Below are 14,028 nucleotides of genomic sequence, written 5' to 3'. Positions count from 1 at the left end.
AAACCGACATGTCTTAGACCCAAAAAGTCAACGACGTGTGCCAGGCACTGGAGGCTGATCACCTACTTGCCTATTAGATTGAAAATCTGAGTCTCAGATATCTGTTTCATGATAATTTTTTGTAAATCATTTTCAATTACATAAGTTTTGCAAAAAATCCCTATTTAAAAAAAATACTAATTAAAAACATATACAAAATAAGACACAATAAAATAAAATTACCAAGAATTTTTGGTACATAAAGCATAAAAAAAATCATTAGAAAAACAGCGAATTAGATTCGAGAAAGGCACCCAACAATGCTTTCTCTAAAACTAATCAGCCCGCTACCGAATATATAGCTCCGGATAAGCTGTGTTCAATCCGTTAGTGTCTAGTTTGGTTTTCGCAGAAGGAACTTGGAAAATATTGGTGATTTCAGCCCTAAAGAATGAGTATGGGACTACAATTTTAATACCCTGTAAGAGTTAATTCTCTGTATATGATTATTTAGCAATTTATGTAAACAGGTAACACCGGTTAAAGTTCTCCGGTCGTACAGTGAAAACATATTAAATTTTTTTAAGTCTCTGATCGTACGGGTGTCTATGAGAAAATCCTCTGCTTTTAAAAGCCATAAGCTACTCTTAAATACTACTTACACCTATTCACACATACATGATATTATTCTTGTGACCTGATAGTGTTTCATCTTCAGCTGTTTACATTTAGAACATGGGTGAGCCGTCTCAGCAGTTAATCAATATTCAAATAATATATATTTAAAATTATTTTTCAGCTGTTAAGATTTGGAACACACGTGTGCCATGTCAGCAGTTGGTCAATGTTCAAATGAAATCTAAACAAGTGTTATCGAAGACTTTTTTTTGTTAACGTCAGGAAATGCTGCCAGTATTTTGCTCAAGCAGGGATTATGTGGGACTCAAACTTGATTCAGAACCACTTAAACATGAATAATGCCTTCAGCTCGCTAATGGACGGAGGCAGGTAACAGCTGAGCTCTATCCTCTAATCCGCCAAACGCAAGCGTATCATGAAACCGTCTACGCACAAATCTTATACGAGTCACTACTAATTCCATTCTAACAGTTGCTAAAAATATCGCCTCTTGATCATTACTGACCTTGGCCGTCACAATCCGCGATTTCGCATCAGTCTACCTCGAAGGTATCCATCATACCCAATGTTCCACAAACTCCCCACAGACCCCGAACTTGACCCTACCAAGACATTGAACCTGATAGCATCTCCAACCTTCTCGATAAATGATCGTTCAATCAGAAAGATAAGCTCCTAACACATGACGTAAGTACACCTTTTTAAAAGTGGCCATGCAAAATCGCTTTTTAAGATTGAGGACATAGACAAGGCTACTAACCCCACTCCCCCAGGTATAGTTTCTCTACACATGTAACTTAGATAAAGCATGGATTGAGCAAACATTCCGAAAACAGAATTGAGTATCAGATAGATTTACAGTTTCCCCATCTTAGAAAACAAAACAATACGTCGCTAGACGACGATGAATCTACCGGTTCCTCCAACCTCATGTAGAAATTGACCAACTGCAACTGCGCGTTTTTCTAGGCAGTTTTTGCCGCGCACCACCACTTTGTGGAACCAGCTGCCGATTGAAGTATTTCCGAACCAATTCGACTTAGGGTCCTTCAAAAAAAGAGCGTACCAATTCTTAATCGGCCGGCAACGAACTCGCGAGCCCTCTGGCATTGAGAGTGTCCATGGGCGGCGGTATCACTTAACATCAAGTGAGCCTCCTGCCCGTTTACCCCCTGTTCTATAAAAAAAACTACCGATATACGTCCTTCAAATATCAGAACAGCTGACCTCGAAATCAATCCAAGCATTATTAAAGCTTTGTCAGATATTTTGTACTTAAAAAGTTTCCCAAGGCTTAAGACACATGCTGTAGCATGTGTAGAAACTGAAGTTTGCTTTAGCCCTTACGATCTTCTTTTCAAGCAACAAATGTTCGTCTGTAGGCAAGTTTTTATTACATTATATTAGTTTCTGTTCAGTAGACTATTAAAACGAGACTGAATATTAAAATAAACATTAATTAGCATGCATAGTATCTTGTCTTGGCCTTTGGCTGGCTTCACGAGGTCTTTAACTTCCAACACTACATATGATGTCACTTTACATTACTTATTACATAAAAAAAAATTTTGCAAATTATTTATGTTACGCGTTTTAAAATGTTTGGACGAAAAATATTTTAAAAAGGAAAGGAACTAAAGGTAACAAATATTATAACGAAGTTTTGTCAGCATTTCATTCCAAACGCCAACTTTACAGAATATAAGACGTTGTAAGACGGTAAGTATGATTATTGAGACTTACTATCCAAAGAGGCAATAATAAACACCCTTTTATATAAATCTAATCGGATGTACAACGCGTCTTAAATACAAAAAAAAAATGTGTGTTTAACATTATCTATTTGTTGATCTCTGAGGTTTTCTCGACGATTTCTCATTAACAATCTAGCTGCGTTTTCCTTGTTCTGTCTGTCTCTTGTGATTGAGAAGCACGCAAACGAGTCATACTAACGCATAACTTTCTTGTGCAATTTGCGCGCAATTTCTGGTTCTTCTTCAGTCCTTTGACCTTTCATTGGCAATCTTTGGAATCCTAGTCGCATTACGGATTTGTCGGTAAAGTCGAACGTCTTGGTATTGAATTTGAAATGGTTAATCATACATAACCTTAGATAATAGGGATAACTGTCAGTTGCGTTTTGTTATAACATTTTTAACAAATGGCTAGGCTAGACTGATGTTTTGACTGATACATTTTCAGTTTTTTGTTTGACCATGTTTCATATTGAACATAGGATAAGAAGCAATCCTTTATCCGTTTCCTGGTTCGAAGGTTCGAAGCCCCCTCCATAGTTGAACCAATTTCACTGAAAAGGAAACGTTCTTGAGTTAAATGGTGTATATAGACTATAACACTGGTTAAATAACTAAGGTAACAGATGTTACAATAATAATCAATAAACTAAAGTGGAAATGGGCGGGACTCATGGCAAGAGGTACAGAAAAGTGGACCAAAAAACTACTTAACTGGTGCCCAAGGTACAGCATACGCAAAAGAGGGAGAAAATTCAGGATGTGGATAGACCACATTAAAGAAACAGCAGGTGGTACATGGTAAAGAGTGGCACAGTGCAGAGAGGAATGGCGGGATTTGGAGGAGGCCTTTGCCAAAAAAGGGCACACAGATACACTAGAAATTAATATTGCTTTGTTTAAATGTAAATATAAAATGTAAAATGTATCTGAATAAAGGCTATTAATATTATTATTACTGGTTATATTATAGCTCGTATATTTCTCTTTCTGTCGTAACTTCCTGAACTATTTCTTTTTATGAAATGAAAATGTTCAGTAAATGCCAGTGTAACTAGACATGACTGTTTTTAATCAATTATATTATGGTAATTTGCCATTAAAGAAATTGTGTCTAACTCATAGAGACTCTAAGTATTGTTATTGGAAGCTTTCTTATTGTAAATATTGTATTTAGTTAACTAGGTTAGTTTTAAATTACATATTAGTCTTAAATTAGTCTAGATCGATATGTTAAATTTTATCTTTGTGTAGAAAATTAAAAAAAAATGTAATTGGCAGCGTGATCGACGTTGTTATGAATGTCATATATAAAATATATTAATGTACTAAGATTTAGCTGATCAATAACAGAAACTTTATTGAAAATTTTTTTCAATCAATATTCTTTTCTAAATTATTTAAAAATACACTTTTATATTTAAATAAATGGCCGTCATCGAAACAATGACCGTATAAAAATGCAAATTAATCCGACCAATTGATTTCATTGTCTTTTTTGTTTAGACGTGATCGGTCGAATAAGTGTTGTTATAAAAATTTATATGAATATTAGCGAAATATATCGCTTCATATTTCAATATTAAAATGGCGGCTTTAATTGAAAAATTAGTCATCGAGTACCGTTTTTTGTTTGATGAGTTATGTGGTAAGTTATAGTTTATAAGTAACTAAACCATCATTTAAAAGTGTAATTTGTGTTCACACCGACAAACTATTTAGATTTATTTCGCTTAGATATTGATATATTACCAGGATAAAAGAAACAATATATAGAGCTTGAGACGGGCTGAGCGGTTTGTATATAAATGAGAATGTAGTTTTGGAAGTTAGTATATCATAATATCATTACATCACTTGAAAGTTTCATGTTCATGAATGCGCTGAGAAATATTAGTATGGTATAGCTAATAATGGTAAGCTATTAATATGGTAATATTAGTTATTACATACTATTATTATATGTGTATGTAATAAATTACATTATAAATATAAATATACAAAAAATATTAATCTAGCTGCAGTATTTCAAAAGAAAACTTGTCAACATACGAAATTAGGTTAGAGAATAATTTGATATACCTACTAGTTATTCCATCCTCCGCATTGTCCAACTAATATCCAGATTGATAAACGACCTAGATCCATGGCGTTTAAAATAATTTTTCTTTTTTTTTATACTTTATTATTGTGGTATTTTATTTATCTTCATATACCAATGTATATATGGAGCGTGGCTAAGATTTTGTACACACAAAAAAGTATTTATTGTGTGTTTATCTTTTCCTACACATTTGTTTTTATATTTTAATTATTTTTTTTTATAAACTTTACCATTCTTGTCACAGATTTTAGATGTTAGATTTTGTAAAATTTTCAGTAGACTTAGAATTATGTATGATGTCGTAAACTCAATAAATAAATAAAATTGGGACGGCTAATGGCGACGTGTATTTCGCTCGTTTAAAAAGTTTCTGTGTTCTTTAAACATTATTTTACCAACAAATTTTACTCATTAATATTTAAGTTCAGATACTAGATCTATAACTTTGATTTAAAATTATACTAAATATAAATATAATAATACTAAAAATAATAGTGAAAATGGAACGCGAAACAAAATGTTACCGCAGAGTCATTTCCCAAAGTTCAGTTTTGGATGTTAATTAGCAATTCTTATTAAATTCAAAATACTGAATGTATACATATATAAATGTTTTTGTCAAAATGTTATAAACATAGTTTTAATTACAAAATGCGTTTAATGTTACGTTTCGTTTTCAATTGTAGTCAGTTGAAGGCGTTTAGTAGGTACTGCTTCGAGTTTTGTGTTTAAAATGTGAAGGAAAACTGTAGGTACGTAGAGCGCTTTGACAGAGATGACCAAGATGGTGAAATGGACTCTTGTCCACTGAGAAATAAGAGAACTGAGTAATAAGAGCTCATGGTAGACCTACAGCCATGTGGCCTTATTGCGAGCCGATTTTTGACCTTATTTATTCATAATATAATAACATGTCTCTCAGTTTAGCGAGTCTGTCAGGCTTAAGTTGTAAAGAAAATAAAATTGTTTATATTAAATGAATTAAGTGAATTAAATGAAAATTAAATGAATTAACGTATAAATTAAATTGGTATTTCGCACAATGTCAATACTCGGAACAAACACAAACTGCAATTTACCCGTACTAGACTATGTAAAGTTAGTAATTCTTTTTTGGGAAAAGGGATACTTTTCTTTAATAAAATCCCAGAGGCTCTTTTATCTCTGCCTTTTAAATAAATTTAAGAAATGTATTAAAGAAAAACTGTGTAAGCAAAGGCTTACTATAAAGTTAGCGATTATCTAGTTGATAAAAGGGCCTGGGACTAGTGCTAGACAGGCTACTTCTAATTAATTTGCTATATTTGTTTTAAATATTGTAGTATATTGTTTGATGATTTGCTTTTTTTAAAAGAGTAGGTACCGAGAGTTTTTTACGCCGGCTTTTTCTCTCGGCCTACACCCTCTGTCTTCTTTGCCGATGAGTAGGGATGCCTACAGGTTCGAATTTAATGACGTGGAATAAGTGATACCTTGATGATCTTATGTTCCAAAATAAACGTATTTTTAATTTTTTTATTTTACATCATCATATTTAGACTATTAGGTCTTAATATATATTTATTGTGATTGAAGAAATGAAAATCTATTTCACGGTTAAATTTCAAAACATAGAAACCTCAAAACAAAACTATCGTTCTTTCGTTCAGTCTTACGATTCTATACGTTTCAGTTTATAGGGGACCAATGTACGAAAACTTAACACATCAGTACTTGAACTAGATCTTTTTAAAAAAGTTCTAGGCAGACCCTCAGCAATGACTTACTCATTGGTTTTGAAATAATTTCGATATATAAGTTCGATCAGGAAAAGAAAGCAAAACAAAAGACAACACGATGAACTGTTTCGTTTTATTCTGATTGGTCGCGAGTATTTTGACAATACACAGACAGCAGTGGTTGACTTTGGTCCTTGCTATATGCAGAGATTGATATATATACAGCATAAAAAAGAATTATCAATTGACAAGAACTGTGCCGAAATTGGGAGACAACTTTCTCTTGAGAATAAATACGACGATTGTACCCTTGAAAACATTTAACATTGGATTGGATTGCGGTCAAACGTCTGTCTAGATAACATTTGAAGACAAGACAAAAAAATATATTTCATATTGTTTTTTATTATGAGCAGTGTCAGCTTCAGAGTGCGACTAATCTCTGGGGTCGTAGGTTCGATCACACCAATGGACTTTCTTTCTATGTGCGCATTTAACATTCGCTCGAACGGTGCAGGAAAACATCGTGGGGAAACCGCTTGCCTAGACACAAAAAGTCGACGGCGTGTGTCAGGCGACCAAACACACGATCATGAAACAGATACAAAACTTGAAGCCCAGACATAAAAAGGTTGGAGTGTCATTGATTTTTTTATGGTTTTTTTTTTCAGATCCTAGAACAAAACATTGGCCGCTGATTGGAAAACCGTATCAAGGAATTGGACTATGTGCATTATACCTCCTGTTTGTTATGAAATGGGGACCAAAATGTATGGAGAAGAGAAAACCCTTCAATTTAGAACGCATCCTTATTGCTTATAACGCTTTACAAGTGATACTATGTTCATATGTTTTTGTGACCGTAAGTATGACATAATTCCTTAAATACTAAAAAACCACTCTGTTGCTCTGAGTCACCTTAATTTCTTCGTGTACAAAAAGCTTAAAACAAAATGCTCCGACGACAGAATTCGACAATAAATACTAAGGCTGAATTACTTGGGTGTCAAAAAGAATCTTTTAAAACGTATAGTTGAAGAAAAACATCGTGAGGCTTGCCTCAAACTTAGGGTTCTTCAAGAAAAGAGCGTACAAATTCTTAAAAGGCCGGCATCGTAGTCGCGAGCCGGCTGGCATCGAGAGTGTTCATGTGAGTGTTCACTTAACATCCGGTGAGCCTCCAGCCCGTTTGCCCCCCGTTCTATAAAAAAAAAAAAACAGTCGACAGCGTGTTTCAGGTACAGACTGATCACCTACTTACCTATAAGGTTGCCAAAAGACCATAATTGATACAACAATCTGAGGCCCAGAACTAAAATGGTAGCACTGCTGATTTATAAGTTTAGATTTACGTTTTAGTTTAGGTACTAGGGGTCTATTGCGAGTGATTGACAACCTAAACTGCTATACATCTCTTATTCATACGATGACAAAAAAATCAGCGTTTATGTTGCCTTAGAGATATTCAGATTTCTTATAAATTCTCTTTTGATTTCTCGTTAAATCTATTTGTATGAAAATTCGTAATATCGCTGGGCTAAACTGAAATATTATATTTCGCATTCAAACTATGACTGAAGCGATACAAAAAACGTTTCTTTTTAGTATATAAATATCCAAATTATAGTTTAGAACATATAAAATTTCAACATTTTTTTGAAAACTAGTTGGTATGATAAGTCTCTGTTTGTCTAAGTTTTGAGTTTAGAGTGATTATAAAAAAATAAAATCAATTAAGAAACAAGACAAGCAAACAAACAATCCCCGTTAATGACTTCAAAGATGTTGAGTTTATAATTTGCTGTAGATAAACGATTATGATTCGAATATTTGAGTGTATAACAAAAACATCAATTCCCAATATCTCATATATTATTTCAAACAAGCTTCCGCTTGCGTTAATTTCGTGTATTTTACCAGTCTCATGCGGTTTGTTTAAGGATAATTCCGTATATCATGTAGCATAATGTATTACACAGTACATACCTAAACATTCTTTAGGAATCTGCTTAATAGGCAAAAGGTCTATTTCTTCATTTTACATAAATAAGAATACTCTATCACTAGTTTTTATCGTAATTAAACTTTACCTTATTATTTCACGAATTGTATTTTACTCATATGATTTTTGTTTTTTTAAATAAATGGTATTTTTCAAACAAAGTATTATAATAACAGTATTTAGTTAAGATAACACCATTCAGATAAAAATAGATACTTTCAGGCAATGTTCAAAGCAGTGTACCAATATATTGGAGCTTTTCTTTGCCCAGATGTCTCTCAATTCAGCAATTCAAGTTTAAGTTGTAAAGAAAATATAGTTATATTTTTATTTATATATTTACACTTCGTTGCAAAACACAAATAACACAATACATAAAAAATACAAGGGATGCAACGAGCAGCCTTTCACTAACAAGCGATCTCTTCTAGGCAACACTATATTGAATGAATTAGTTAACTTATAAACTATGTTTATATAATTAAAATAAATTTATTTTTACATTTTTTTTTAATTTTATTGAATTAAGTTGTTTTGTAATAGGTTTTATTTCAAGAATTCTATTCGATATCGGTATTTATTTAAAACTATTAAAATTAAAAAAAAACGTTCATACGATATGAAATATATCAAATATCAAAAGATTATATTTTTTTAAGTACTGAAATAAAAATATATTCCAAAGCTTATTATGAGTAACGATTTATTTAAAACAATATTTAGTTTTTAATTATTATTATAGAAGAATCTTTCGAAGCGAGTGTGACAGTTTTATTTCTAAACTAACATAGAAACGACAAAGAAAATTCTCGCTCTCTCGTTTAGTCTTGCGCTTCCAATACGTTTCAGTTACGGTTATAGTACGAAAAAATATAAACCGAAACTCACCAGGATTTCAATTGTATTTTTTAAAGAAAGGTTAAAAATATAGGTTGCTGAATAACAACACCATATGATAGATATGGTAGTTCAATAAATTCAATATGATAAAATACAAAAATAAAGTAAGCGTCATGGAACAAATACAGTGTAGCAAGAATTCTAAACTTCTTGCATATTCATCAGACAACATTGACCTTTAGTTTAATTTAATTAACTAAAGACTATAACTAAACGTTTTCGAAACATTAATATTACATAGAGATTTAAACGTCATATTTAGAGATTCACATAAAAAATATTCACTCACAGGTACATCTTGTTGTCAATTATGACTGTCAACGTAACAAAAACCTTTAAAATATAAAAAAAAATATTTCCTTAATATTCGATTGTGGATCCCTTTTAAGACTCATGTGCAGAGGCACTAAACAAATTTAAGTTGCGCCTGCGCAAACGCCTGGTAGCTAAGTACCACTGGTGGTGCTTTCGTCGCTCAACGGATGAGTATTGCAATAAATCGAGAAAATACCGCCAGCCTTTAAGGTGACACAGGAACCAACGTTTTTAAAATCGTTTTAATTTTGTATTTTTATCAATTTTTATTATTATTATTTCTATGTCCGTTTGGAATATTGTAAATACTATATATACGTGTTGTGTTTTCTAAGCTGTAGCATAGATTTTATCGCGGGCTTTGAGCGTACCGACTGAATCAAGAAATTCCGTAACGAAAATGAACCTAACACACGATGATATGCGCGGCCGGTGTAGCCGGTACGGTTTAGAGTGACACAAACTATATAGGCGTGTTATTCTGAGTCTGAGAGATTGATAGATTAAATTAATATAAGAGAACAAAACGCATAAATAAAAAATAAATAAATAATTATAATTGCAAAAGTTGATAAAAAATACTATGTAATAGCTTTACTGCGGCAGTCCCCGAATGAGGCATGGCGTTTTTTTCTTAAATTCATTAACTAATAAACGTGTTCTTTTAGGGGGTTCAAATTTGGTCAAATTATAAATTGATATGTGAACCAACTGATTTTTCAAATTCAGAATCTGGATTGAAAGCAGCTGAAGCAGTATATTGCTATTTTTTACTGAAAGTCTTAGATTTACTTGATACGGTGCGTATTTTTTTTATATATTTTTGTTTTTTATAGTACAGAGTTTAATCCTTTAATTAATTACAATATTACAGGTATTTTTTGTTTTACGTAAGAAATTCAATCAAATATCTTTTCTTCACGTCTATCACCACACAGGAATGGTGGTGCTTACATGGGCTTGTACAGCGTACTATCCAGGTATGTTCTTTTCAATTCTTATGAAACGGACACAAATGACTTTACATCGCTGAACGTTATTAATGTTATTTGGGGGCGTCGGGACGTGACGAACCTATCGCCCACTGGTGTATCCTGTGACAGATGTGACAATCAGTCAACTCCTGGGATATCTCTAAAATTGAGTATTTTTAATGCACCAAATTATGTCTTGTCATAATTTAGGAGTATAATAATATCTATTCGCAGACCTATTTCCGATACGCTGGCCATGTGTTTACAGCACTGTTACAGATGGGCCACTTGATTGGTAGTTTCTTGGAAATTTATTCAAATTATTTGAAATTTGAATTTCAGTTTTTCATTATGTGTTTTGAAAATTTTCATTCTGTTTCGTTTCGACCTAGTTATTTCTTCCTGAACTATAAGTGAACAATTAAATATTTTAATTTAAAAAATTATGTACATTACATATGGGGCATAAGAATTTTAGAAATGCTAATTGGGAAATGCACTGTGAGGGCATGGCACAACAAATGGCACATGTAGCATATACAACTCTCAAATTTCAGGTGGCCACGGCACGATGGTTGGATTACTCAATTCATTCGTACACGCAATAATGTACTCATATTACCTGCTCACAGTAGCCGTCCCAAGCTTGAAGGGCTCGCTATGGTGGAAGAAGTACATCACTCAGCTACAAATTGTAAGGCTATGTTTACAATAATTGTTTGAAACCGTATTGAGTAGGACTTTCTACATCCTTGAAATAAAACTTCTTAAGGCGCATGAGGCTAAATTTAAGCGGCTGTTTTCACTTCTGACATGTGTATACTTACTTTGTACGCACGCAATTTTTTATATGTATCAGGGGGAAAATAGGCAGCCGGAGCCTCACCTGATGTTATGGGATACCGCCGCCTAAAGGCCAGCCTTTATAAATTACATGGTATGCTCTGTACATTAAGGACATGGCTGAGTTTCGGCAAAACCATGCCTGGGTTCGATTCCCGGAGTTAATTTTTTAATTTGTTCTTCACACTAGGAAATTTTGTCAGATTAGTCAATCCACATGATGACAACTTCCTAACAGAGAAATATACCGAACGATTCTATTAAAGGTAGATAAGAAAAACACTTACTTATTGATTTGTTTCACATACTTTGAATATTGTCATGTTTTAATAACAACAGAAAATATATTGCAAAAATTTATTAGCAGGACTTTACAAATCAAAATTATATTAATCTCTTATTACACTACATTCTAAATATATGAATGTGTGTTTTCTCATTCCAATCAGTTTAAACTATAATTATTAAGGTTATTCAGAAGCAAAACACATTAATAAAAAGCAATTTCAATCTAGTTGTTAACAAATCTGAAAATATTTTCATTTATACTTCAATAGCGTCTAGTTTTATTCTTAAATAATTCTTGATTGCTCGAGGAACATTTTAGAACGTTGGCATTAGAACAAAAGTATCTGTCGGAGCAATGGCTTTACTGTCAGCGGTCATTGTCATTAAACAGAGCTTATAATAATGTGTCAAAATCAAATCGGTTTAAAACCTTTTAATACTTGTTGTTTATTGGATTTGCCGATTTTGGTGGATCTGTCTGAGCTGACAACTGACATTAAAGCTCCGACATAAAAAAAAAGAGTGTATGTACTTATGTACAGACGAAAGTTATACTTCTTTGGCGCATAGAAAAAAATCTAAAATGCAGTAGTAATTAACGATAAATATTAAAATGAATCAGTAAATACTTAACGTTAATAATTTAATAATATTTAGTATGTAATATATTAAATAATAATTTTCTCATTTATATTACAAAATAATATATACGGATAGTTAGTATCAATTGTATTGAAGCACTTAGGAAGGTTGATGAGCACAGTTATTTCACAAATATTTTGTAATATTCATTAGTATTGATTTAAATATTCAATTTAAATCACTTCTGATTATAATTCAGACGCACATATAAAATTCGCACTTGTATAATGAAAACACGTGTTTTAAATGTAGAAAATGAAAGCATGTGGATAAATATTACTAATATAAATACACAGTGAACAGAGGCGACGTGCGTGCCACCATGCGCCACTCACTTCATTCTGTTAATTTTGTGACACGGTGCGCGCGCATCGTAAAATTTCACTCTCATCAATTTTTCATAACGCGCCTAAAGAAGTATAACTTCATAAATAGAAATCCTCTACTCATAACTGTCAAGTCTATATCTTTCTCTTTTCATCGCAGCTTAAACAGATTTTTATAAAGAGAGATGTAAAATTGTAATGGTGTAACAATTCAAGACTGATTTATATAAAAACAGAAAAAAAGTTCGATATGCATAGAAAACTGAGATGGTCAGTGTCTTATAGGAAGTGAATATAAGCGTATATTCTTTCCCCCATTGCAGAGTAATGGAACTTTATTAACAAACGAAACTAATTTAATTTTTAATTTCAGCTTCAATTCCTAATCATGGTTCTACACATGGGTTGTATCGTGTTCATACCGGATTGTGCCTATCCCCGCTGGATCTCAGCTGTGTTCTTGCCGCAGAACTTTTTCATGCTCATTCTATTCGTAGACTTCTATATCAAAACCTATATAAAACAATCTAAAACAGAATCCAAGGAAGAGAAAGTTGAGAAGAACATCGAACATACTGAAATACAACGCTTGATCGAATCGCGGCACGTTAAAGAAAATCTAAACTCTCGTTCGTAACAGTAAATACATGTATAGTAATAAAAAAAATTAAAAAATGAATTGTATATCTTTAGCATAAAAATTTCACAAATGCTCCGTGGCTGTATTGGAAAGTAAACGAATTGTGCTGGCTTTATGATACGTTTGTACTAAAGGTAGTGTTTTATTCCTTTAAATACCATTTATAATAGAAGGTATATAGTTAAAATAATTAAGCCGTATTTATACCTATAAACAATACTATTTACAAGAGATACACACATACATACTTTTTTACAAAAATATAATATTGTCCTGGAAATGCTTTTAAGCTCGTTGTGGCATGTATGAATTCTGAAACTGTCTGTTATAAGTGTTTCTATTATTTTATAATTCAGATTGGGTTGACTTTGCTTATTACTAAAATAAATATTAAGTTATATGAATTCTTTTAATACACTTGGTAAGCCCCTCGAATGTACAGTGAGTCAAGTGAAATAAAGCCTGCCACAAGGTTCCATACTATGACCGTCCTGTGCACCTGACACGGCTAGCTCCAATATATCTCTTTCTAAACTTTTACACATTTAAAGAAAAATACTTTTTAAACGGATTGAAGTTATGTATTATTGTAAACTTATAATTATTTAAACATAATTTTAAATTTATCCGACGTTTCGCGTGCTTTACAGCGTGCGTGGTCACGGTGACTGAAGACAAAAGGCGATGAATGTCAAAAAAGTATCACAGCTGTAAAAAATGTTGTGATATTTGTATGTTAGTAACAGACATATTAATTATTAAATTTATCGCCGGGGAAAAATTCTCCATAACAATGTATTTACGATTTGTATATTGAGTCCAAAATTTAATACCAAAATTAAATTAAATAAAGTTACACTGATATTTGTTTTGAGGTCTGTTCTGTATGTTAAACAAATAAAAT

At 32.3% G+C, this 14,028-nt stretch overlaps 1 protein-coding gene across 2 annotated transcripts; it reads left to right on the top strand.

Moving 5' to 3' along the window:
* Positions 1-3,873: 3,873 nt before the first annotated feature.
* On the top strand, positions 3,874-13,524 carry LOC111002974 (elongation of very long chain fatty acids protein-like). 2 transcript variants are annotated; one of them, XM_022273282.2, is made up of 6 exons: positions 3,874-4,020; positions 6,866-7,056; positions 10,080-10,211; positions 10,286-10,391; positions 10,943-11,079; positions 12,858-13,524. In XM_022273282.2, exons 1-6 carry the CDS (start codon positions 3,960-3,962, stop codon positions 13,119-13,121), a joined length of 891 nt encoding a protein of 296 aa, XP_022128974.2. In that variant the 5' UTR covers positions 3,874-3,959; the 3' UTR covers positions 13,122-13,524. The 2 variants fall into 2 exon arrangements, with proteins under 2 accessions (XP_022128974.2, XP_022128975.2); XM_022273283.2 differs by lacking the exon at positions 3,874-4,020 and adding an exon at positions 5,140-5,228.
* Positions 13,525-14,028: the final 504 nt, after the last annotated feature.

This window comes from Pieris rapae, chromosome 16 (genome assembly GCF_905147795.1).
Source record: "Pieris rapae chromosome 16, ilPieRapa1.1, whole genome shotgun sequence".
NCBI lineage: Eukaryota > Metazoa > Arthropoda > Insecta > Lepidoptera > Pieridae > Pieris > Pieris rapae.
The sequence above is the reverse complement of the archived record's forward strand: the minus strand, read 5'-3'. Positions and strand labels throughout refer to the sequence as shown.

Excerpts from the sequence above, each read along its gene's own strand:
- LOC111002974 (XM_022273282.2), top strand. The coding sequence starts at position 3,960 with ATGGCGGCTTTAATTGAAAAATTAGTCATCGAGTACCGTTTTTTGTTT. Across the intron at positions 4,021-6,865 it reads TTTGTTTGATGAGTTATGTG|ATCCTAGAACAAAACATTGG; the intron begins GTAAGTTATAGT and ends TTTTTTTTTCAG. Across the intron at positions 10,392-10,942 it reads TTGTACAGCGTACTATCCAG|GTGGCCACGGCACGATGGTT; the intron begins GTATGTTCTTTT and ends CTCAAATTTCAG.